Source organism: Nyctereutes procyonoides, unplaced genomic scaffold, assembly GCF_905146905.1.
Source record: "Nyctereutes procyonoides isolate TBG_1078 unplaced genomic scaffold, NYPRO_anot_genome, whole genome shotgun sequence".
NCBI lineage: Eukaryota > Metazoa > Chordata > Mammalia > Carnivora > Canidae > Nyctereutes > Nyctereutes procyonoides.
Window position 1 is genome coordinate 9,001,393 of NW_026575147.1, and position 26,956 is coordinate 9,028,348.

The 26,956-nt window shown below is 46.1% G+C and overlaps 1 protein-coding gene across 2 annotated transcripts in view; it reads right to left on the bottom strand.

The window, feature by feature from the left end:
- Positions 1–7,488: 7,488 nt before the first annotated feature.
- The window catches only part of TET3 (tet methylcytosine dioxygenase 3), a 104,648-nt gene continuing 85,180 nt past the window's right edge, over positions 7,489–26,956 (bottom strand). For both annotated transcript variants that reach the window (XM_055312263.1, XM_055312264.1), the window contains exons 6-11: positions 26,118–26,326; positions 24,418–24,568; positions 21,665–21,754; positions 21,018–21,155; positions 15,872–16,208; positions 7,489–15,278 (exon numbers count right to left, since the gene is read on the bottom strand). In XM_055312263.1, coding sequence (XP_055168238.1) covers positions 13,501–15,278; positions 15,872–16,208; positions 21,018–21,155; positions 21,665–21,754; positions 24,418–24,568; positions 26,118–26,326 — 2,703 coding nt within the window. In that variant the 3' untranslated portion in view covers positions 7,489–13,500. The remainder of the gene's footprint in view (positions 15,279–15,871; positions 16,209–21,017; positions 21,156–21,664; positions 21,755–24,417; positions 24,569–26,117; positions 26,327–26,956) is intronic.

A 26,956-nucleotide genomic window follows, 5' to 3' on the forward strand; every position in this document is an offset into this window, starting at 1 on the left:
AGTAGGTGAGATATTCTTTTTAATCTTTTTTTTAAAGATTTTATTTATTTATTCATAGACACATAGAGAGAGGCAGAGACACAGGCAGAGGGAGAGGGAGAAGCAGGCTCCATGCAGGGAGCCCGATGTGGGACTCGATCCCAGGTCTCCAGGATCACACCCCAGGCTGCAGGCGGCACCAAACCACTGCGCCACCGGGGCTGCCCATCTTTTTGAAAATAGATTGCAGTCACTGTCTACCCTTGTGTCTTGCTTGCAAGGACTCATTGCTGTCTTTGAATTCTTTTTTTTTTATTTTTTTTATTTACGATAGTCATACAGAGAGAGAGAGAGAGAGAGAGAGAGGCAGAGACACAGGCAGAGGGAGAAGCAGGCTCCATGCACCGGGAGCCCGACGTGGGATTCGATTCCGGGTCTCTAGGATCGCACCCTGGGCCAAAGGCAGGCGCCAAACCGCTGCGCCACCCAGGGATCCCCTGTCTTTGAATTCTTAATTAACGTTTGTTCTTTGTGCAATAAAAGGTTTTTTTTTTTTGGTTTCAGATAATTGGTCTTCCTGTTTATTCATACTTTTTTGAGTAAAATCTTGTTGATCTTTTTGTTCTTACAATTTATTTAGAAAAGTTTTAAGTTTATGTAAATATTTTAAGAGGTTTTTTTTTAAGATTTTATTATTTATTTATTTATTTATTTATTTGTTTGTTTATTTATTTATTTATTTGAGACACACACAGGCAGAGACACAGGCAGAGGGAGAAGCAGGCTCAAAGCAGGGAGCCCATTACGGGACTTGATCCAGGGACTCCAGGATCATGCCCTGGGCCAAAGCCAGGTGCTATACTGCTGAGCCACCCAGGCATCCCAGTCTTTATTTTTTTTTTTTTTAAAGATTTTATGTATTTATTCATGAGAGACACACAGAGAGAGGCAGAGACATAGGCAGAGGGAGAAACAGGCTCCATGCAGGGAGCTGATGGGGGACTCGATCACAGGACCCTGGGATTATGACCTGAGCCAAAGGCAGAGGCTCAACCACTGAGCTACGCAGGTGCCCCCAAAGTACAGGTCTTTCACCTCCTTGCTTATGTTTATTCCTAGTTATTTTATTGTTTTTTGGTATAGTTCTAAATGGGATTGTTTTCTTAATTTCTCTTCATTATTAGTGTATAGGAACACAACAGACTTCTGTACACTGATATTGTATTCTGTAATTTTACTGAATTCATTTATCAATTTTAGTAGTTTTTTGGTGGAATCTTTAGGCTTTGCTACATAGAGTATCATGTCACCTGCAAACAGTGGACGTTTTACTTCTTCTTTACCAGTCTGGTTGCCTTTTATTTCTTTATGTTATCTGACTGCTTGCTTCTAGGACTTCCAGTACTATGTTGAATAAATGTGGTGGGAGGGGACATCTTGTCTTATTCCTGATCTTAGGACAAGAACTCAGTTTTTCCCCATCGAGTATGATGTTAGCTATGGGTTTTCATAAATGGCTTTTATTATGGTGAGGTATGTTTCCCGTTAACCTGCAGAAGGTTTTTTTTATCATGAATGGATATTGTCCTTTGTCAAATGCTTTTTCAGCATCAGTTTAAATAATCATATGGTTTTTTATCCCTTCCCTTGTTGATATATCATGTTGATTGTTTTGCAAATATTGAACCATCCTTACATCCTGGGAATAAATCCCACTTGATCATGGTGAAAGATTTTTTAAAGATGTATTGTTGGATTTAGTTTGCTAATACTTTGTTGAAAATTTTTGCATCTATGTTCATTGGAAGTATTGGCCTGTGGTTCTTTTCTTTTTTTTTTTTTTTCCTTTTTTCTTTTTTTTTTTTTTTTTTTTTTTTAGTAGTATCTTTCTCTGGTTTGGGTATCAGAGTAATGCTAGCCTCACAGAATGAATTCAGAAGCTTTCCTTTTGGAGTGCCCCACTTAGATGACTACTTTTTGACCTCATCACAGTGATTCCTTTGTTTTACAAAAGCTGTGTGTTAAGGTCCAGATAGGGGCAGAGAATAGCTGTGTAATGTGTGGCTCATCCACCTGCCTGATGCCCACTGTCAGTAAGTTACCTTGAATAAAACTCCATGTAAAAGGTGCGGAAGGGGCTTGCTTTGTTATTTGGGCTCGTGCCTTCTCAGTCTGGAAAATACCTTACTGACCCTTCTCCACTTTCTGCCAGCAGCTCTTTAAAAAGATGTAGTTCTGTATTATTGGATACTTAAAGATCCATTAAGTAAAAAAAGATTACAACAATACTGCATGATTTCATCAGAATTTTGTATATATGTTTATATTTACACACTCAGAAAATGTTTGCAACCAATATGTGGTGGGATTTCAGATAATTTTTAAAAACTTCTGTCATCTAGTTTTTCTATATTTAACATGGCATTATATAACAAGAGATGAAAGCATAATTATAGTTACCCAGGAGTGAGTCAGCCAGCCCTGCTGAGGCAGGAATCTCCCCGCCCTCTCCTCAAGCCCTGAAATGTGGCTGTTAGGACAGTGGCTCTGGCTCAGGAGGGGACAGGACTAGGTCTCCTTCAATCCAAAGATGTCAAATGGAAAGAAGCATGTTACCAAACACAGGGTGATCCTACTTTTGTAAAACATGTGAATGAGTATGAAGATCCCAGGAGTGTCTTGTGTGCCCAGATATTTCCAGAGGGTTCATTTGCAAGTGAAAGAAAATGGAGAAGAAAATCTATGAGCCTATCATTTGGCAGCCCTTTTATGATTATGGGGTTTTCACTCAGATGCCATCAGAGATTAGCTTTCCTGTCTAGTGACCTAACAGGACGCTGGCATCCATTAGAAAGAATGCTGAAGTCTTTATGGACTGCTGGCTTTGTGGTCAGCCTGAGATATCGAATCAATTTCAGTCAGATGTTTCAAGTAGGAAGGGACTCTCTTCCACTGTCCCTTCTGTCTTTTCCTCCATTCAGTTCCCCCTTTTTCACAGATCAGCCACCACCAGGATTGGCAATATATATACTGCCAACATAAGTGCACTCCTTAATCCCCATCACCTATTTCACTCCCCCTCCTCCCACTTCCTCTCTGGCAATCATCTGTTTGTTCTTTATAGTTAAGGCTGCTTTGGTTTCTTTTTCTTCTTTTTTAAAAAAATATTTTATTTATTCATGAGAGAGAGAGACAGAAACACACACAGAGAGAGAAAGAGATGCAGGCTCCCTGCAGGGAGCCCGATACAGGACTCAATCCCAGGACCCCGGGATCACGCCCTGAGCCAAAGGCAGACGCTCAACTGCTGAGCCACCCAGGCCTCCCTGGTTTCCTTTTTTTTTTTTCTTTTTTTGCTTGTTTGGTTTCTTAAATTCCATGTGTGAGTGAGATCATACAGTAATTGTCTTCCTCTGACTTACTTCACTTCGCATTCCACTCCTTAGCTCCACCAGTGTTGCAAATGGCAAGATTTTATTCGTTTTTATGGCTGAATAATATTCCGTTGTGCATATGTACCATGTCTTCTTTATCCATTCATCTATCCGTGGACGCTTAAGCTACTTTCATAATTTGGCTATTGTAAAAAAAATGGTGTAATAAACATAGGTGCATATATCCTTTCAAATTAGTGGCTTCCTATTCTTTGGGTAAATACCCAGTAGTATGATTACTGGATCACATGGTAATTCCGTTTTTTATTTTTTGAGGAGCCTCCATACTGTTTTCCACAGTGGCTGCACCACTTTGCATTACCCCCAACAGTGCATGAGGGTTCCTTTTTCTCTGCATCCTTGCCAACACTTGTTTCTTGTGTTTTTTATTTTATACATTCTGACAGATGTGAGGTGATATCTCATTGTGGTTTTGATATGCATTTACCTGATGTAAGTGATGTCGAGCATCTTTTCATGTGTCTGTTAGCTATCTGTATGTCTTTTTTGGAGAAATGTCTGTTCATGTATTCTGCCCATTTTAATTGGATTATTTTTTGGTGTATAAAATTTTTTTAAAGTTTTGTTTATTTATTAATGAGAGACAGAGAGGCAGAGGGAGAAGCAGGCTCCATGCGGGGAGCCCGACGTGGGACTCGATCCCAGGTCTCCAGGATCAGGCCCTGGGCTGAAGGCAGTGCTAAACCGCTAAGCCAGCCGGGCTTTCCTAAAATTCTTTATATATTTTGGATACTAACTGCTTATAGGATATATCATTTGCAAATATCTTCTCCATTCAGTACATTGTCTTTTTGTTTTGTTGATTTTTTGTTGTCTGGAAGCTCTTTATTTTGACATAGTTCCAATAGTTTTTTTCCCCCCCGTAGTTCCAATAGTTTATCTTTACTTTTATTTCCCTTGCCTCAGGAGACCTATCTAGAAAAAACATATGGCCAATGTCAGAGAAATTATCACCTGTGCTCTCTTCTAGGATTTTTATGATTTCAGGTCTCACACTTAGGTCCTTAATCCATTTTGGGTTTTTCTTTAAGTATAAGGCTCCATTTCCAGCGAGGAGTTTATTTTTGTGTATGGTCTAAGAAAGTGGTCCAGTTTCATTCTTTTGCATGTAGCTGTCCAGTTTTCCCAACACCATTTGTTGAAAAGACTTTTTCCCACTGCATATGTTTTGCCTTTGTCAAAGATTGACCATATAGTCATGGACTTATTTCTCTTTTGTTGTAGTTGTTGTATTCCAGTGATCTATTTTTTTTCCAGTGATCTATTTTTATGCCAGTACCATACTGTTTTGATTACTCTAGTTTTGTAATATAACTTGAAACCTGGATTTGTGATGCCTCCAATTTTTTCAAGATTGCTTTGGCTATTCGAGGTCTTTTGTGGTTCCATACAAATTTTAGGATTGCTCTAGTTTGGTGAAAAATGCTGTTGGGGGCAGCCCGGGTGGCTCAGTGGTTTAGTGCTGCCTTTAGTCCAGGGCATGATCCTGGAGATGTGGGATCGAGTCCCACGTTGGGCTCCCTGCATGGAGCCTGCTTCTCCCTCTGCCTGTGTCTCTGCCCCGCCCCCCCGTGTGTGTGTGTGTGTGTGTGTGTTTCTCTCATGAGTAAAGATTTAAAAAAAAAAGAAAGAAAAATGCTATTGGTATTTTGTTAGGGTTTGCATTAAATCTGAAAATTGCTTTGGATCCTATAGACAGTATTTGCTCTTCCAATCCATAAGCATGGAATATCTTTCCATTTCTTTGTGTTCTCCTGACTTTCATTAGTATTTGCAGTTTTCAGAGTAGAAGTCTTTTACCTGTTTGGTTAAGTTTATTCCTAGATATTTTATTGTTTTTGGTGTAATTATACATGGGATTATTTTCTTAATCTCTTTCTGTTATTAGTGTATAGGAACGCAATAGATTTCTGTACACTGATTTTGTATCCTGTGACTTTACTGAATTCATTTATCAGTTCTAGTTAATATTAATATTAATATTAATAATAATAAACACATAGTCTTTAGGGTTTGCTATGTAGAGTGTCATGTCATCTGCAAACAGTGAAAGTTTTGCTTCTTTACCAGTTTGGATGCTCTTTATGTTGTCTGATTTCTTGTGGCTAGGACTTCCAGTACTATGTTGAATAAAAGTGGTGAGAGTGGATATCCTTGTTTCTGACCTTTGGGGGAAAAACTCTTTTTTTTTTTTTTTAAGATTTTATTTATTTTTTCTTGAGAGACACAGTGAGAGAGGCAGAGATGTAGGCAGAGGAAGAAGCAGGCTCCACGCAGGGAGCCTGATGTGGGGCTCCATCCCGGGACTCCAGAATCATGCCCTGAGTCAAAGGCAGATGCTCAACCGCTGAGCCACCCAGGTGCCCCAAGAAACTTTTTTTCCCCATTGAGGATGATGTTTGCTGTGGGGTTTTGACATAAGGGCTTTATTATGTTGAGGCATATTCCCCCTAGACCTACTCTGCAGTGTTTCTATCATGAATGGATGTACTTTGTCAGCATCAATTGAAATGGCCATATAGTTTTTATCCTTTCTTTTATTAATGTGATGTATCATGTTGTTTTGCAAATATTGAACCACCCTTGCATCCTAGGAGTAATTCCCACTTGATTGTGGTTTACGATTTTTTAAATGTATTGTTGGTTTCCTAATATTTGATGAGGAATTTTACTTCTGTATTCAAGAGATATTGGCCTGTATTTATTCTTTTTGTAGTGTCTTTAGTGTTGGTTGGTATCAGGGTAATGCTGGCCTCATAGAATGAATTTGGAAGTTTTCCTTCCTCTTCTATTTTTTAGAATAGTTTGAGAAGGAATAGATATTACTCTTCTTTAAGTGTTTCGTAGAGTTCTATGAAGCCATCTGGTCCTGGACTTTTGTTTGTTGGGAGTTTTTGGATTACTGATTCAATTTCATTTTTGGTAATTGCTCTGTTCAAATCTATTTCTCCTTTAGTTTTGGTGAGTTGTGTTTCTAGGAATTTATCCATTTCTTCTAAGTTGTCATAATCGTGTTACAACTGTATTTCTGTGGCTGTTGGTTTTTTTTTTTTTTAAGATTTTATTTATTTATTCATGAGAGAGAGGCAGAGACACAACACAGGCAGAGGAAGAAGCCGGCTCCATGCGGGGAGCCTGACATGGGACTCAATCCCAGGTCTCCAGGATCAGGCCCTGGGCTGAAGGTGGTGCCAAACTGCTGAGCCACCCGGGCTGCCCTATTTCTCCTTTCATTAGTGAGTTGTGTGTGTGTGTTTTTTTTTAATGAGTCTGTCTAGAGGTTTATCAATTTTGTTCATCTTTTCAAATGATCAGCTCTTGGTTTCATTGATCTGTTCCTTTTGTTTCTATATAACTTCTTCTCTAATCTGTTATTATTTCCTTCCTTCTGATGGTTTTGGCTTTTGTTCTTTTTCTAGCTCCTTTACTTGTAAGATCAGTTTGAGATTTTTCTTGCTTCTTGAGGCAGGCCTGTATTGCTATTATCTTCCCTCTTAGAACCACTTTTGCTGCAGCAGCCCTGGCAATCTAAACTAAAAGGGGGCCTCATATGCACCTCTTCCCAAGGACAGCAAAGTCTAGGGCTCTCTATGTGGCTCTCCCTACTAGACCTGGTGTTCAGGTCATCAGAATGAAGCTGAATTCAGCCATTCTTTAGCAAATATTACATCAGAAGTGAACATTAATTGGGGGATGGGTGGGAGGAGCGAAGTCTCCAAACTGAGTGAAAAAAGGGGGAAAAAAAAACAAAAGCAGAAACATAGATGAGAAAAAGGCCATCTCTTTTGCCTCTGCATATGCAGCTCTAAAAACTGATGGCCTTTGACATTATGCAGCTGGCAGGAGGAGACGAGGCCCGGCTCCACTATTGCTGTCAGTGAGGGCTTCAGTGGTGCATGTACAACCTACAGTGGGATGGCAGGGTTATAGGGAACCTTAAATACCACAATTGGGTCTGGTTCAAGGTGGAGGGAGGGTTGGGTTGGTGAAGGAAAAAAGGACCCACTCTGAATTTGAGTGCAAAAAATAAATATAAAATTTATTAAAACACCCACAATATTTTAAAGATACCAGGAGTAATACAGTTCACAAACCCAGTTGTTTGTGTAAATTATAATAAAATACAAATCAAAAAAGGATACATACTTGCAATTTCTAGGCACCCTAAATTAAATTTACTGAAACACTGGGGGAGAAGGGAGGGTAAGGAGGGGTAGCTCAGGAGGCAAACCAATAAAGTGGGAGGAAAAAATATTAACAAAAAGGTAAAAATTATACAAAATAAAATTATCAGCATAAATTTACTGTACTAAGAATATCTACAGTTTAATAATACACATCCTATTGCCTTGAGACATTGCAAAAATCTACCATTCATCCATCAACCCCAGATAAACTTCATTTCAAGTAGCCACAGTTACAAAGTCAAGACGGAATATTCAAGTATGGTTGTTAAGTTCACCTCCATTGGAAGCCAAGTAACCAAACAGGAATTCAAAGAGAGAAGAAATAAAACACATCAAAAAGCTACAAGGGTTCTAGATTAAGTCTAATGCATTAATATGCCACAATATGACCTGCCCTTATTTCTTTTTATAATTAGAATATGTGAAAAAGAAATGACATCACTCCTGTTTTTCTCCTCCTTTTTCCCCTCAAAAGAAAAAAAAAATCTGGAATCAAGAAAATTTGGATGTTCAAATGAGCCAAATAGTATTTTTTAAATCCCCATGTGAATAGTGATGAATTATCCCTGAATGACGACGGGTAGTCAAAATGAGAAGAGCGCAAATGATACCACTACAAAAAGCATCCCTGATATCAGAATAGAAGCAACTGAGGAAGTAGGCCAAATCATCACTGATCCTTAGGCCAAAAGCAACTTTCGGCCTTGCATTTCTGTGCTGCAGCCTCTGCTCAGGGGAGAAGCCTATTGCTCTGATCTTGGGGGGCAGCTCTGCGGGAGGAAAGGCTGGGAGCGCCAAGACGGAGTCTCACGTGGAAATGCTCTATGCACGCGTGGGTGTGGAGCTGTATAACCTATGCTGGGATATGCACCTCAAAACGTTTTGGTCCAGGGTATGTCGACGTTGGCCGTGTACTACAGCAGATGCCGCTGGCTAACAAAGTAGGTTTTGAGGAAGTCATTTCAAATGACAGCAACAATGCCTGAAAAAGCTCAATGAGATGGGCCTAGGAGATTCACATTTTATTCGAGAGCAAAACTTACAAAGAAAATGAAATAAAGTCAACCACACGCCTTCCTTTAGATGGCCTGCCATTATTAACTGCCGAAGAGTGAAAAATAAAATGACCCTGGATTCTTCAAGGTCAAGTAAGTCATCAGATGGGCAACCTGCAGGTATCAGACCCTCACAGAATCTTCCTCACTGAAGTTGTCACAATGTCCTGTTTTTGAGGTATTTAAAAAAATTATTGTGACAGTGGATGACACAAAATGGAGCTTCCTGTTACGTTTTTCAAACAACTTCTGTGGACCCAAGAAGAAATTTAGATTAGCACCAACTAAAAAGCAGCCTCAGTGGCCTCAAGTGAGCAAAGAAAGCTCCTTCCTTTATTTGAACACAGGGTGGGTGGGAGGGGGGGTCACTGATGACAGCAACGCTGGGGCAAGTGCTGTGAGGAGCCAAGGAGTGAGCCTGTTTCCCACCCTGGCCCTGGCCAGGGGAAGGAGGTCCATTCAGGATGCCGTAGTATGCGAGTGCCTTGGGAGACCCTCACAGGTGTCCACCTGGCACCCTGGGCTGGAGGAGGAAGCTGTGTGTCCTCGCTATGAGAATGCCTGCCATGTAGAAACGGCAGGAGGATCAGATTCCCCTTTCTTTCTCGTGAAGCCTGAGAGGACAGACGTGTAACCAGAGCACCTGCCACGCCAGGCAGGCCCACTCCCCTCACAGTCAGGGGAGCCAGCTGCCTTTAGAACTTGCCTTCCTGTGTTTGGCCACCAAGGGAAGAATAATCAAATGAAACAGAAAAACTGCTCAGAGCAGGTTTTAGCACGGTAAACAGAGGTCTAAGGAGACAGCACCAAAAGGGGAAGAGGGGGAAGCCAAGAGAGACTGGAGCCCACCTTGTTTTTGGTTGGTTGCGGTTTCAGAACCTTGATAGCACCTCAGCAGGACAGGATCAGGGACAGTCACATTAAAACACCATAGCACCATTTTATTTAGACTATTTCAATTCATAAAAATGCTTCCTAGTCCATAAAACACACTTCAGTAACAAAAGGAAAGAGACTGGTTGAGGCACGTCAGGGGTATCACTTAAACTTTCCACCAGCGTTGCCTTGGTTTGAGATTTGGCGGTGCTTCCACTTCACAAAGTCTGACTGCATTTTTTTCTCCATGAAATCAGATCACCATCTACTCATCAACTGTCCTCACACATCTAGTGCTGTTCCATACAAAGCACTTGAGCTCTGCTCCTTTCCTTGCTTTAGCACTTTAAAAATCCCTTGCTCTGCAAGCTACCATTTCCAAAAGAGGCTGGTGGAAGGACCAAGAAGGGGCAGGGTATGAGCTCTTTCCACACACACCATGGTCACCCCAGCGAGAGGGCAAGCAGGACCCACAAAAGCCAACATGTGGGAAATTTAGGCCCTGGCAAAAAAAAAAAATAATAAAAATAAAAAAAAAATCCAAACCAAATGACAACACCAGAAACAACAAAACCTCAAAATCCATGAAACAACTTTAGTCAAGATTTCTGATAACGGGTTCTTGAGCTAGCACCAGTTATTTTGTGAGAACCTGCGGCAAAGCGATTTTTATCTTAAAAATCTCTTAGCACAGAATTTTGCAAGCACTTCCCTTGCATGCAAAAGGCAGGGGAGACCAAACAAAAGGGGAACCAGATATTCGCGCTGCATGTGGATGGCGTCTGTGGACAGGGCACACTGGGGAGAGGACGCGAAGACTCTGTCATCTCTCGTTGCTATATTATTACTCTACAACTTGGTCATGCTGTTAGGTTTGTTAGTTGCAATGGCTTTATTTTTCTTCTCATGATAAAAATGTCTGTTAATCATCTTTAGGACTTAAAAAATGATAGTGCCAGTAAAAAATAAAAATTTGATTTTTCTCTTTAAGAAACCTTCAGCAGCAAGGGGCGGGGAATAAGGAGCTGTGCATAGTTACTTTTTAAATATACGTCTAAAGCATGCTAATTTTAATGACTGAGATTTGAGGTAGGTTATACATGTAGTGTGTAAAAATCAGCATGGACTCAAGCATGGCAACAGCACCACCTAATTTCTGAAACACCATTCTGAGGGGAACGGGAACATCCAATGGAGACTGCCTCTTGACTCAACTTACAGCAGCCTACACACTAGTCTAGGAAGTTACGGACCAGAGGCTGTTGGGGCCGCGGGACAGACATCACATGCTTTGAGCTTGTATCGGTTTCTCCTTTCATCTGATGGCTTTGCTACCAAAGGGTGACGAGGGAAAGATTATATTTAACATACATCAGGAAGATTCACACATGCCAAGTATCCGAATCACCTGGGTTACATTCGGGACCTTCCAAACCAACAGCCAACCTGGGGCTTTCCCGGGTCATACAGACGGTCACATTCTCCAAAATGTTTCGTAAAATATTGTATTTCTTGCTTAAGATCATTTAAAATGAAGTTTTCAAGGCACCCCCGCATCTACCTAAGCACGGAGTCAAATGAGACCTGCATAAAAGTACTGATGCGATAAGCAAAATAGCATTTAAAGGACCCAACTTTTCCTCAAAACTAGAAAATCAGCATGCTTATTAAAGAACTCTGCTTCCTTTAGCTTGTCAAACTGAAGGTCAGAGGTTTTCCTATAAATCTGAGTTCTGAATAATTCTAAATCCTGATAAGCTCTTGGGTATTTATTTCAAAAGCAATAATATTTCATTTTTGTCCTGTAAAATAAATGCAACTTTACAGAATATGGTAAAAGTGAAGGATAGACAAAGCACGTTAAATATTCAGCTACTATTTACAATTTCTCCCACAATGACATGTTAAAACATACTTTTTTTTTTCAAGTTGCTGTTTAAATCTAGGCAAAAGTGCTTAAAAAAATCTTTCACTATTTACAGTTAAAACCAGACCACATAAATGCTCAGGACATTTTACAGCGACTCTCCGCCAGGGCTTCTGAACAGTTACAGCAAACACCCAGCGGCTCGGTTCTCAGCTCATACACAAGGCACCTGGAAGCTCAGGAACTTGCCTTTAGCATCGTCATCTGATTGTTAAACTTGTTTTACGAAGACCCACATCTGAATAAGACTGCTCAATAAATATCTGACATTTCTCTCAGGGCTTGGTTGTCATTCACTGTGTGGCCATGGTCCCCTCTGCGTGTCCTGCTGAAGCCTCCCACTCACCACACACATCCACATGGGTAGCCTGATAGAAATTCTGCTAATACCACAGAAAAAACAAACACTCCAGGAAGTTTGACTTGCTGTCCATGAATCTTGCTTCCGCCAGTTAGGCCCAACCTCTCTCAACAATGTTGCAAAAATTAAGCACCACATTCTCATTTCAAAGAACTGAATGAATGCACCAGAATTTTAGAATGGGAAGTTAAAGTGGGTGGAGAGGGAAGGAAGGGAGGGAGAAAATGATCCAATAGAGAAATGGCACCAATTTGGGAGGAAAAATCATAGCTACCTGCTGAAAACGTTTGACTCCTGCATTTGAAAATCGCTAAGTGCAAGCCCAGCCCCGCTCACAACAGCACGGGTGAGGGGGGCGGGGGGGGGCGGGGGTAAGGGCTTGGGTTGTGAGGCCTGCACCATTGTCGGAGGTGGAAATCCAGGAATAGAGAGAGATGCATTAACTGCTGTTACACTGGTGTGCTGAGCTCCCGCAGGAGGCGACCTGCCCAAGAGCCAGGGGAGCGAGTCCCAGCACGATACTACAGCACCAGGCTCTGCACAGCGCGCGCGACACGGCCATGCTGGCTTTTCACAGCTTGGGTTCAACTTCTTGTTTTTAGAGATACAGTAGCCCTTTTTCAGTATCAGCATAGGCTTTGGGGCATTTTTAGAAAAACTGCCACTCAAATTCCTTCAGCCCAGGATTCACTGGCTTGTCAACCCGGTGGAAACGGCTCCTAAGAGCCTCTCAACTCTAGCTCCATCAGGAGGTGCTGCCTAGGGAACCATGACATCGTGTGACTTGACAAATAACGGACAGAGAGGATTCAGTGTGGAGACTAGCAAGCTTGAAGCGGTCTACTTCCAACCTGGTTTCTGGGGGAAATCTACGCCAGCATCTCAGGTGCCTGGCCTGGGGTACACCTGCCTCCCCGTCCCTGACTCCAAGCCGGTGACTAGAAAAGGGACCCCGGATGTTTCTCTACAGATTCTCCCGTCCTACTGGAGGACAGAGGCTGTCCTGAGGGCTCCCTCCCCGGAAGGGAAGGCCTATTTGTCAGGAGGGATGGACCGGGTGGCTACAATCTGCACTTGGCTCATGAGGGGCAGATGGCTGAGAGAACCTTGCCAGCTCCCAAGAGGGCCAGGCTCGCTGGGCCTAGCACGACTGGGCAGGAATGAGCGCTTTTGGCCTTTCCTGCCGATCCTTTACCATTACTATTGTCGCTTTTTTAAAAATCCAATAAATACACATTTTAAATGGAATTTAAAACTACTCCTTTGTGAAAGGACACTATAAACTTTCTTTCCATTATTGTGATATACAAGGATAGAGTTTTAAAAACAAGAGGAAATAAAAGCGCCCCCCTGCCCCAAACAAGGAGGAGGGAAAAAAAAAAAACCAACGTGGAGATATAAATATTAAGATCACGAAAAAAATCACCCGACAGCCGTAGTTTCTTCTTCAAAGTGCTGGGGAAGTGGGGGGAAGGGAGGGGCGGGTCAGTTCTGAGGTTTGGACCATAAATACATATATATGCATATCTATATATGTATATATAGATAAAAAGACTTCTGCACCCCCAACCCGCCCCCAGGTGTGAGGGCAAAAGCACCACAGAGGCAGCTCGGGCCAGGCCCGACGCTGAGGTACGCTGGCTCCCTGGCACCCTGGCACCTAGATCCAGCGGCTGTAGGGGCCAGTGACCTTCGTGTAGGCGTAGGAGGACACGGTGACTGCTGAGTCTGTGGGCACGGCCAACGCCTGCCGAGTGGGGACAATCCCCTTCTTTTCCTTATGCTGGGGCTCAGCAACCATGGCACCCCCCCATTTGCGCTTCTTCCCATAGAGCTTGGCCTCCTGCTGGCCCAGGCCCAGCCGGGCGGCCTCCTCCTGTCGCGCCCGGGCCCTCTCCGCCAGCTGCTTCATCTTGGCCTCCCAGAGGGCCAGCCCATGGTTGGGCTGGTTGAGGTTCTTGTGCTGGTAGAAGACCAGCGAGATGCGGGTGGGGTGGCAGCGGTTGGGTTTCTTGAGGGGCGTGGTGGCGTGCAGCTCCCGCCGGGCGCACTCGATGAGGATCGAGCCGTGAGCAGGGGCCACGGCCACACCACCGATATTCTCATCCAGGAAGTTGTGTTCGCTGTCAGACCACAGCTCCTCCTCCTCCTCGGCCCCGCCACTCTTCTCCTCCTTCACCGTGGCCTTGCTGGGGGGGTCCCCGGCACTCCCCTCCTCCAGGCTGAAGGGATCCCATAGCTTTTCCTCAGACTTCAGGGCCCCGAAGAGCTTCTCGCTGGAGCCCAGGGGCATGCTGAAGGACTGCCAGGCTTTGTCCAGCTGGCTTGCCCCTGGGGTGGGAATCCTTCCCTCCTCTCCTTTCAGGGGGCTCCACAACTTGTCTTGGAACCCAGGACCACTTTTCAGGGCAGAGTTGAAATCTCCAGCCCCGACCCCCCAAGGCTTCTCAGTCAGGCTGGGCCCAGCCAAGGGCGAGGTGGTGTTCCCAAACTTGCAGGGGCTCCACGGTTTGCTTCGAAGCCGTCCTCCAGGTTGGGGAGCTGGCTGCTGCCCCTCACCAGGGAACAGCCCCCACTGGCCATCCGGGAAGTGGGAAGGGGTTAGGCAGCTGGCCCCATAAGAACTGAGCTTGTCAGGGAGGATGGCAGGGCTCTCCCCAGGATGGAACATACCCCAGCTTCCACCCACACTGTTAGTCCTCTTGGGGGACATGCTTGGGCCTCCTGAGTACTGTCCCCATAGGTGATTGGGTCCCCCATTCTGAGAAGCCTCGGGCAAAGGTGTTTTGCCCATCTTACCAGGGTCTCTGGGTATAGATTCAGCCTGGACCAATGGGTCTACTGGCTCTTGCTTGATGGATCTGTTGTAGCAGTTGGAGCTCTGTGCAAAGGGAGAGGGGTCCCTGGATGCTGGGTGGATCTGGGGAGCCTTGGGAAGCAGATACTCCTTGGGGCCTGGATAAGCAGGCTGCTGGTGGTGAGGAGTGGGGTGGTGGGTGTCTGTGGGAACAGCCTGGCCAGGCAGCTCGGCAAACTCAGCACCACCGTAGGCCGGGCTCAGGCTGTTGTGCAGAGCATGGAGGTCTGGCTTCTTCTCAAAACTGCTGCCACCGCCACTGTGTCCCCAGGTGCCAGGACCCAGGAACTGTGAGGGGAAGACGGGGTTGCTGGATGGAAAGCCATAGTAGCCGAATGATGGAAGAGCGTACTTGGAGTGGAAGCCGTTGACAGAGGTCAGGCTGGGCTGTGCATAGTAGGAGTGGTAGGAGTATACGCTATTCATGCTGTAGGGGTCGGAGGGCCGGCAGTTGCCCAGCACCGAGTAGCTCTCTACCACTGCATTGCCGCTGTACTTGAAGGAGCTGAAGTGGTTCTGTGGCTCAACTTTGAGGGAGGGCTTCAGGCCTTGCTGGGGCAATCCACCCTTCAGAGCCAGGCCTGGGGAAGACAGGAGGCAGGACAAGTTGCAGAGAGAACCATATCCCACAAAGGCCCTGGGAAAGAGGACTGGGGATGGAACCTCCCTCTTCTGCTGAGGGTTTCTTAGCCCTGCTGAAGCCCTGGGAGGAGTGGCTGGTGGTGCCCAGGGCCCCCCACAGTGCTCCTCCTCCTCCCTTCCCTGGCCCACCCCACAGGTCCTCAGTGAAGCTCCACCCACTGAGTGCCAGCCTCTGCAGGGACAAGGCTCAGGAGGGAGGAGAGCTGCCCCACACCCACAATCGCTGCCACCCCCGCTGCAGACCCCATGCCTGAGGCCACAGCACACTCTGCAGATGCTCAGACTAGCTGGAGGAGATGTCCAGCTCCTCCTTTGGAAGACGGGACCTTCCTGCCACTGGCTCCCTGGCCCTGATGTCCTGGCGTTGCTGTGGACGCAGTGCTGACAAAGTTAAGATAATGTGGGGTCTGGATGGCTGAGAGAGGCCCCAGAACTTTGGGCTGGAGTTCTAGCTCGAGGCAGGAAGAGGGGCGGGGCCACAACCCCCCACCCGGACAGTGCCACCTCTGGTGGGCACCTTCTCCCCACACACCTGGGTCAGTGGTGACACCGGCCAGCTCGAGGGCCTCCTGTTTGATCTTCTCGGGAGTACTCAGCTTTTCCTTCTGAACCTTCTTCTTCTCCGCTGCTGCCTTTCGGGCTTCCAGCTGCCGCTGGCGGCACGACTTGGCAGGCTCAGGCAGGCGCCGGACCTCACGGGGGAAGGCGGTGAGCACCTGGATGGCCCCGCTGCCCACCTTGGCGTTCTGGTTCTCCTCACTGCCATACTCATCTGTGTTGGCCATCTTGTACAGGGGAAGCACGTGGAGCTGCTCATCCTCAGGAATCTTGCCCACGCAGCGATTGTCTTCCTTGGTCAGGGTGCAGACCTGCCCCGAGCAGAGAGAGGGAGGATGCATGGGGCTGGAGGAGCTGAGCGCTGGGAGGAAGGGACTGAGCGTCTTGCATACAAGACCTCCCTCCCACCTTCCCCACACAGTCCTGACATCAGCCATCCACTCTCCCAGGAGTGTTTAAAAGCACATTTGCCCTGGTTCACAGAGTAACAGTATCACCAACATTTAGAATCTGCTCTACAGGGCAGCCCCGGTGGCACAGTGGTTTGGTGCCACCTGCAGCCTGGGGCGTGATCCTGGAGACCCGGGATCGAGTCCCACATCGGGCTCCCTGCATGGAGCCTGCTTCTCCCTCTGCCTGTGTCCCTGCCTCTCTCTCTCTGTGTCTATGAAAAAATAAATAAAATCTTAAAAAAAAAAAAAAAGAATCTGCTCTACAGCTTTCAAAGGACGTCCATTCCTTTTATCTCCTGCGACCCTCAAGCAGCTGAGAGGGGAGGAGATGACTGGCCCAAGGTCACACGGCTGGGAAGGGGCCCAGTAGGACTGGCAGCTGTGCTCTGCCCCCCAGCGGAATGTTCTTGTCATTAGGCTTCATCACCGCAGACCTCCCACCCTTGTTATTCCCCTGTGCCCTGGATGAACACTCAGCCTCCTTTTGCTCTTAAAATACTCTGTATTAAAAACTACATGTGCTGCTTGTAGAAAATTTAGGCCAGCAAAAAGGAAATAATAATTATCTCCATAATCCCACCATCCAGAAATAATCACTATAAACACTTTGATCATATTTGCATACACGCATACCCGCACTCACTTTTGGTAATGAAATAGGATTGCATTATGCACACAATTTTATAATAACTTCTTTTTAAACGTAGTATGAATATTTTATTATGCATTATTCTCCCCCAATGTGATTTAAGAACTTGCATATTATTCTACTGCATCAATGTATTCATTTAATCCTTCATCACCATTTAAAGTTGTTTCCAATTTTTTGTATCATAAATACTTTTATATACTTTTAGCTAAATTTTCTAAAAAACATAATTCCTAGAATAAACTCGGTGAAGTAAACGGCTACATGTTGCCAAACTGCCCTCCAAAATGATTCTCCTCAGTATTTCACTCCTACTGGCAGAAGATGAGTTTCCATTTTCCTACACTTTTGCTTATAATTTTGCCATCAATTTTTAAAAACATTTTGCTCATTATCAAAATGTATCTCATTGATCTGCATTTGATTACTAGTGAGGTTTTATTTTTTTTCTCTCAAGTTTACTCTTCACTCTTGTGTTGGCTATATTATTATTGTTATATTATTATTATTATTATTATATTATATTATTATGTTATTTTGGCATTTGGGGCCTTGACTCTAGAGGGGCTGTCTCTCCCCCAAGACTATCTAATTCCTAGATATAGCAAATGACCTCCTTCAGGTGCACCCTGATATACAAACCAACCAATCCAGAGCCCACACAGGGGGGCTCTGTGTGTCTCTCATGAATAAATAAATAAAATCTTAAAAAACAAAAAAACAAACAAGGATAGCCACATCTGTTGACATTGGTAAGGTATCTCTGTTAAGGAGAAAAACATCCCTTCTGTCATATCTTATTCTTTGTCTTTTACTTTTGCTCTTTTGTTTATTACATTGGGTTTTAGGGAATTATTGGAAGCAGGGCTGGTGGTCAGTCCAACCCAGAAGGTATGCAGGGTTCTGATCAGAGCAGATTCTGAAGAGCCACACATACTTTGGAAAGAAACACACGTGGTAGAGCGTGACACCAAAGGAGAAGCTATAGGTGGAAGGATGAATACAGCTGACTTCATAAAAATGAACAGTTTCTGTTCAACAATAAAACACTGTCATCAGCACACCTGGGTGGCTCAGCAGTTGAGCATCTGCCTTTCAGCTCAGGTCATGATCCCGGGGTTCTGGGATCGAGTCCCACATCAGGCTCCCTGCATGGAGCCTGCTTCTCCCTCTGCCTGTGTCTGCCTCTCTCTGTGTCTCTCATGAATAAATAAAATCTTTAAAGAAAATAAAAATAAAACACTGATCATAATTGAAAGGGCAGTACAAACCGGAATACAGTATTTATAACAAGTGACAAAGGGAATGATAATGTTTATATACAAAGATTACATGAATGATTAAAAATGAATAGTGTCGTATAAAAATGGGTAAAAGGCATAAAACTCACCAAAAAAGGAAGACAGTTGTATTAAAATATACCCCCCTCCAAAAATAAAATATACCCAAGTATACCCAAGATTTATTTAATCAAATATGATAAGACATGAAGACACAGACATGACTGTCAGGAAGGCAATAGTTTATAATCACAGAGCTTTTTTTTTTTTTTTTTTTTAAGATTTTAGAGACAGAGAGGCAGAGACACAGGCAGAGGGAGAAGCAGGCTCCATGCAGGGAGCCCTATGTGGGACTCGATCCCGGGTCTCCAGGACCACACCCTGGGCTGAAGGCGGCGCTAAACCGCTGAGCCACCCGGGCTGCCCCATCCTTGTTTTTTTTTTTTTTTTTAAAGGACATAAAGGATAGTCACAAAGATAAAATTTAAATGAGTAAGAAATATAGACAAAGATGTTCAACCTGTCTAGTAATAGAAGAAACACAAATTACAATGAGACCTTATGTTTACCACTCAGGCAGGCAAAGACTAAAGAAATTGAGAAAGCCCTGTATTACAAGTAAGCCAGAGAAGCAGCACTCTAAAGCCTACAAATGGCCTTTCCCTGGGACCTCAAGGAGATCATTCCACCTCTGCACCAAGATGTGGTAAGGGTGGACCCTACCTCTGATTTATGGAGCGGGAGTCTGGAAGCACCCACTGTCCATCCATAGGGGGATGGTCACATAAATGCTGGCAGAGCTATACACAGCCTTACCACATGGTGAAGTAAATCTACATCCAGTGACACAGAAGCTGTCCATTATGTATTCTTAAGTTGAGAAAAACAGGTCATAGAACAGCACATACATATAATGTGATCACATTTGTGTAAGATGTATGTAGCTGTACATACACATACACTCAGGTGTGTATGGGCATCAAAGAACGGTCATCACAATGCTAACACTGGTTATCTCAATGAGATTTCAGGCAACTTTTACTTTATACTTTTTTAATATTGTTTATTTTTAAAACAATGAGTAGTTTTTTAATTAGAAAAAATATTGTTCATTTTGAAAACAGTTTTTTCCCCCCACTCTAAACTCTACAAGCTCTGGGATCAAAATAATCTCATTGTGCTCCTATCTCCTGGTGTTTCCTCCTCCTTCCCTGACCCTCTCCTAATCTTGGAGGTCCCACCCTTTCTCTCTGTTTCAGCTAGAAACCCTCACGGTACCGTGTGGACAAGGCCCTGCCCCATCTGGCTTCCAGCCCTGGATAAGGAAGAGGACAAGGTAGAGAAATGAAATCTCAGAGCAGAGCAGTCAATCCCTGTGGCAGACCCAAGCTCCACCCAGACTCTGGAAGCCCCCTTTCAGATGAACTGCCAGTGCCTCTGCCTCTCCCAGTTTCCCGGGGAGCCCTGCCTGCCCAGAACCCAGTTCAAAAGCAAAGAAGAGAGCTGGGGTCATTCCTTCGAGGTGGTCCCCACTCAAGCGCAAACCTCCCCTTTTCCATCTGCGCTCACTCCTCTGGTGACTGCATCCGGCCTTGTAGCTGCACCTGTGAACTATGTGCTCTCCAGACAAGCCCCTCCCCTGCCTGCTCCACAGGTCCACCTGGACATCTAGCAGGCATCTCAAAACAGAATTCTTCATTTTTACTCCCAAACTGGCCTTCTCCAACTAGTCTCTAACTCAGTGCATCATACCAGCACTTGGCCAGGTACTCAAGCAAAAAGTCTTGAGCGGTTCCCTAGTCCTTCCCTCTCAGATCCTGCATCTGTCCATCAGCAATCCCCTTGGCTGTACCTTCAAAGTCACCCAAAGTTGTCCAGTTACCCTCTTTCCACCCTCACTCCTGCCCAAGCCCCATCACCTCTAGGCTGGACACTGTCCCAGCTTTCTAACTGGCTGCCTCCTCCCATTCTCCCCACTGCCTCCATACTTACTCTCCACCTGCAGGAGCAAGAGAGTGCTTCTAACTTCATAAAGAAGATTCTACCACTCCCAGCCCTGCCTGCCTTCTGGACTCCCTGTGACTGACCCCTGCCTGCCTCCGAGCCTTGGCCTGTGCTGGTCCTTCTGCCTGGAGCGCTCCAACCCTAGACACTCCACCCCCCACCCTGTCCCTTACTCTCTCATTTCACTCATGTCTCAGCTCAGGTGCCCCTCCTCAGAAGGGCCTCTCTGCCTAAGGCCTTTCAAACAGAATCTGCTCTCATCTTCCCCCTTCCCCTACTCCATCTTTTCCTTACAGCCTTCATCACTACCTGATACAATTAATATTACACACTTGGGCAGGACTTGGTCCATTTTATTCCCCAGCATCTAGACCAGCACCTGGGGCACAATAAACATTTACTCTATGGCTGAATCAAGAGGTTGTTTGGGTTTACATCCAAGTGTTTCATGGAGACCTAGAATGGTTTTTCGGTAAATGAGGGCCTCCAGGTGTCCCAGAGATGGCACTCTGCAGCATCTGCCTGAGACACAGAGGCAAGGCCAGCCTTATCCAAGCATTCCAGTTCATGCATTTCTCAGAGAAGTGGGCAGGAGCAGGCAGTCTGGCAGGGCACCTCCCAGAGATCTGAGACTCTTGTCTCCAGGTCCCTCCCTACTCTGAGGCCACCGGTCTGCACAAACCAGTACCCCCCCAAGATCACAGGGGGCGCTGTGACAGGTCCCAGATCCCTTACCACTGTGCACCCATTGTAGAGATTATGCTGGTCCTTGTGGGCGTGGGCACAGAAGTCCATGCAAGCGGTGACCCCCGAGAAAGGCCGCCCTTCCTTCAGCCCCAGGCGGCAGTCAATCGCTATTTCCTCATTGGTCACCTGAGTGGACAGCCAAAGAGAAGAGCTTGTGTAACCTGAGGTCAGTGGCCTGGATTCTGAACCAGGGAGGCTAGGGATGGGAGGAAGGGAGGGAAGTTGGTTGGTTAAGGACCACAGCTGCCCTGTGCATGGGCTGCAGAAAGAAGGCTTTCTCGCTGAAGCCTTTGTAGGTATTACTTCCTTCTGAGTTATCTCAAATCCCCCTCACCTCACCTGGGAGATGAAGGGGTGACAGGAGAAAGAAACACAAGCCTCCCCAGGAGAAGCCAGACCAGAGGAGGTGGAAGATTACTAGGGGGAGAGGCATGAATACAGGGATAGAGGAGAGATGGTCTGGGATGCAGTTAGCTCAGTGTAAAGAAAGGATCTTATTAAAGACCTACATCATTGCTCTAGCCTTTCCTACACGGATCACAGTGGGAGGAGCCCAGTCTCCACTTCCTGACTTCAGGGAGCACGGACACAGATGTGGATGACACGTGGGTAGGGAAAGGCCTAAGACCCAGTACCTGGTTCTGATAGGCCTGGGGGGCCAGCCTCTTGTACAAGGGAGCGACTTCAGTGGCCAGGTCCTGGAAGCTCTTCCGGAGCACTTCTTCCTGTGGAGAGAAGAGTAGTTACACGTATCCAGAGCAGCCCCACCTGGCTGACTCTACACACTGGAAATTAACCTCTGTTCCAGAACCATCACTGAAAACCATCACTGGGCTGCTGGGAAGGTCGGAAGCAAGGTGCCAACAGGTGTTTTCTACAGAGTTCCCTCTGGGAGGGATATGGTGTCATGTCTGTTTTGGAGTGGGAAGACACGGAGGCTCAGGAAAAGTCATGGCCAGAAGGTCCTGCCATGTTGACCACTCGGCTACTGTCCTCCCAGGTGCTAGCTCAGCATCACTCACAACACGTAAAACAGGTTGTTGGTTTGGAGTGCTCAACATCCAAGTCAGAAGTGTGGTGTGGAAGGCATGTAAAAGCAGGAGCAACAAGCATGGCTTTTTCTTTCAGTGTTACAAATAGGTAAATGAAGGCTGAGAGAGGTGGTTCAAGGTCTGTGCTAGGAATCCCACAGCCAGCCAGGCCCAGAGCCTGCCACAGGCCAGGTGCACACACTTCAAGCTCTATGCTTCAGACCTGCACCATTATGCAAGAGTCACGAGCCATGAGCTGCTACTGAAATATATACTGGTTTTAATTAAAATTAAAAATTCAGTCCCCCTGTTTTACTAGGCACATTTCAAATACTCAGTGGTTCCATGTGGCCCCCATGCTATGGTTGTTTGTTTTGTTTTGTTTTTTTTGTTTTTTTTTAACAGAGAATTTTGCCATCCTCACAGAAGTTCCACTGCCCCGGACAGAGCAGCAGCACCCCAGCTACACCTGGGCCAAGCTTTCAGGTACCCACAGCCTGGCCCTCTTGAGGGTGGCACGTGGAGCTGGCAGGGGTGGGCCCAGGGATCTCCAGAAAGCCTTGAGCACAGGCATGAAGAGTTTACACAGAACAAAGAGTAAGAAGACAGATATAAAAAGTGAAAATGGAAGTGCAGGAACAGTGGCTTGGCTGTCTGTCCAGTAGGGCTACCAGAGCCACCCCCAATCCCTGTCTACAGCCCAGAGGCTGCCACCAACATTGCGGGCCCCAGGCCAGCAGAGTACAGGGTAAGGCTGGTGAGCCTAGAAAAACCCAGGCCTGACTTCACCATTACTGCCATATGGCCTCAGGCAAGTCATGCACCTCCTCTCTAAAGTGAGCAGTGGCAGCACACAACCCAGGGGTGTCGTGAGCCTGAGATGCTCACCTGTGAGGTGCTGGCCAGAGTGCTCAGCACTACATAAGTGCACGGAAATGCTAGGTGATGGAACAGGGCAAGTATGTGAGAGAAATCAGAGCAATGCATTTTCACTCCTAGTGATTCCTACTTCCCATGGCCCTGGGGCTCCTCTCTTCATTGAAACAACTGTGTTTGCTCTTCCAGGGGAGGGCGGATGCCGCCATAAGTAAAGGTCTAGTGTCAAATCAGACTATTAGACTAGCTCACATGCAATAGTCTAAAGCCAGGCTTTCGGGGTGCCTGGGTGGCTCAGTCAGCTGGGTGTCCAACTCTTGGTTTTAGCTTGGGTAGTGATCTCGGGTTGTGGGATCAAGCCCTGAGTCAGGCTCTGAGCTCAGTGGGGAGTCTGCTTGTCCCTCTGCCTCTGCTCCTCTGTTCATGCTCTCTGTCTCTCCCATTCTTTTTCTCTTTCTCTCTTAAATAAATAAAATCTTAAAATAAATAAATGCCAGCTTTGAGGGTAAAAGGGTTCTACATTTGAAAATGCTTCCTTTTACTTCTGAAAAGCAAGGCTGGGAACTCTAAGCATAAAAGTTTATTGTATGTACAGTAGAAAAACATGTGCCCAATGGTGGGGGGGGGGTCCTCATACCTGTGGGACAGGGGGAAACCCTCTGATACAAGGAGCTCAGGGAGATGTGGAAGGCAGAGCCAGGGGATCGAGATGTTGCCTAGACCCCCTCAAAAGGACCCACTACCCTACTTCACAGGAGATCAGGGAGGAGGGAAGGGGGGGAGGCTGAAGGGGAAATGACAAGAGGCCCTCTCAGCATTTGGAACTCAGAGGGGAAACCACCTCTCTGGGTGGCCTTCACAAGCAGAGCAACAGAAGGAAAGGGGCAGAGCAAAAGGCAGCTTGACCTGATAAGGTGGTCACGGAGAAGCCATCCTGTGCAGACACCAGTCTGGTGTCTAAGACCCAGGCCAGGCTTCCAGTAAGGAGAGACCAAGGATCTAGACAGGTGGCCAACTGCACAGAAAGGTTCCCTAGCAGCCAGGTAGGATGAGGGGGCACTTTGGGAAGTCCAACACTGGCTCCAGAAAATGGCCCATGGCCTGGAGGCTCCTTTTCTTGCTAAACCTCCCACCCACCACCCACCCCCAAAAGACATCTTAGGAAGAATGAAGAGAAGAAACGATCTGTGAAGAGGGTCACATTCGAATGAGGAATTTGAACGTTTACCATAAAGGGACTGTTTTAAAGCTGGAAGAGTGTGAGGTAGCCATTGTTGGTTAAGTTTAATTTTTTACTCATCACACCCCTCCACACCACACCCCACATACCTTACACTTCACAGCAAGAACAGGTCAGTTCAAAAAAATAAAGTGGCATTCCCCACACATCTGAGTCAAGGCGTGCTAATACCCCACACCACCACCCCCAGGTGGAAGGGGGCAAGTGGGAGGGCTGCATTGCTCTGTGGGGCTCTGCTCACCTCTTTGGGGTTGTCCCCTGCAAGGCGGAACTTGCGAGGCGTCTTGCTACGAGCGTATTTGCAGCCGTTGAAGTACATGCTCCAGGAGCAACCAAAGGAAAAGGAGGCGCCACAGGTGCTGGGGTCTTTGCCTTGGCAAGCGCAGGTCCGGCTGCAATGTACGTCACATGTTAGGCACACATACACACTTTTTTGTTTGCAAATCTTCCTCTCTCCCCCAGGGGAGGTCCCGCTGAGGCCTGGTTTCCATGACCTCCCAGTGACTGGGACCACATCCTTCCCTGCCTTCAGCCCCTTTGCCCAAATGTCCTTGGGTACAGAGTGTGCTCTAAGCAGCCTGTTCTGCTCCCACCCCTGAGCCTGGAGGTCTAAAAATCTGTTGTTGGGAGAAGCTCATAGGTTGTTTGAGGTCAGTGGGAAGAATCTAGTCAAAACTCCAATAAAGTTTATCCTTTTGCCTTGACTCTAATATCATGACAGCTTCCAACATAGATGACACGAGAGGGAAGTAATGTAACCTACAGGGCTTGAACACACCTGCTTCCCTCAGGCCCAGGTGCTGACAGGCCTTTAAACAAACACTGACGGGATCCCTGGGTGGCGCAGCGGTTTGGCGCCTGCCTTTGGCCCAGGGCGCGATCCTGGAGACCCGGGATCGAATCCCACATCGGGCTCCCGGTGCATGGAGCCTGCTTCTCCCTCTGCCTGTGCCTCTGCGCCTCTCTCTCTCTCTTTCTCTCTCTCTCTCTCTGTGTGTGTGACTATCATAAATAAATAAAAAATTAAAAAAAATTAAAAAAAAAAACAAACACTGACATCATAATTCAACAACTAATACAATCTGGGAACAATCCAGATGCCCCTCAACTGGGGAATGGATACACAAGTGGTGATGCATCCAGTAGGGGCATACTACTCAGCAGCAAAAAGGAATGAGCTACCCACAACCACCGATGAAGCTCAGAAACTACACTCAGGGAATGAAGTCAGACCCCAAAGGCTATCCTCGGTCTCGTTCCATTTATGGACCACTCTTGCAAAGGCAAACCTAGGGGGACAAGAAGCAAGACTGCTGGTTGCCAAAGGCAGGAGGAGACTTACTTCTAAAGGGGCACAGGGGAATTGGGGGGAATGATGGAACTGTTATAGATCTTGGTGGTGGTGGCTATATGAGTGTAAACATTTGTCCAAACTCTTCAAACTTGTGAACCTGAAACTATTACACTGTGTATTAATTAACTGGAATTTAAATAAAAACTTAAAAACCCTCTTGAAACTGTATACCTAAAAGGATGAATTTTTACTTTAAGTAAAAATACCTTAATTGTAAAAATGGGAAAAGACCCTAGAAGGGCAGGTTTTATGAATACCACTGATGCCTTCTACTTGTAGAACACTCATACACTTTTTCACGGTGGTTCTACCATTAGAGCCTCAGAGTTCATATGAGGTTCAACAGCAAAGCTGAGCCAAAGCAAGAGACCCTCTCCTGCCAGGACCAGAAGAACCCAGGGGTCAGGATCATGGGAGAGCTCCTTTCAGCACAGTCCTGACTGCAGGACAGACAGGGCCCTCGGGTGGGTGGGGGGAGGGGAAGAGTCCCCTGCATGGGCTGCCCAAGACCCTGCCGATGAACACCTGACCCAGCTATCCCACTCTTCAATGCTGGGGACGCCCCCACACCTCCCCGCCCCACATACTCATCATTGAGGCCACATCTCCGGCTGGTGGGGTTCCCGTACTTCCGGAGGGTGTCGGTGAGCTCTTGGTAGAGGGTGTCTCCGAGGCTGCGGGGGATGCCCTCCCAGGCCAGGATGAGGATGACAATCACGGCATTCTGGCAGTGGTGGCCCGCCCGGTGCCGTACCAGGCACAGCAGCTTCTCCTCTAGCGTATGCCTGCGGATCACCTGCAGGGATGTGGGGTGGGATTGGCACTGTTAACTATAAGAGCCTGGCCCTCACGCTCCTCTGCTGGGGATGCCACACCCCGCCTCACCTCTGCCAATCAGACCAGGGGGTGCAGGTCTTTAGGGCAGTGTCAACAGGGTATCACAACCTGGCGACAGCAACCATACAGACTAAGAGACTGTTATAATTAGGGAATAATAAATGAAAACGTTATTTTTTAAAGAGCAAAATAAAAAAATAATTATAAAATCTAAGATATCGATGAGTTGTATAAGCTGAAAACTAAAAATATATAAATAAAATTATAAGCAAAAGTATATTCAGAGATTTTTTTATATGGTCCTAAAATATCTGCAGAGAAAATGCTGTATATCTATATGATTTTAATTAAAAAAGAAAGGGGCTTTGGTGCTGTGGAAAACAGTTTTTGGCATTTTCTTGAAATGCCTAAACATGTAATTACCATATGACCAGGCAGTGCCACCCCTAGGAATATACCCAAGGTGACCGAGAGCAGGGACCAGGACAGGTGTTGGTTCAGAGCAGCACTATTCACAGCAGCCCAAAAGCAGAAACAACCCAAGATACATGGATAAACAAAATGTGGCCTCTCCATCAATGAAACAGTC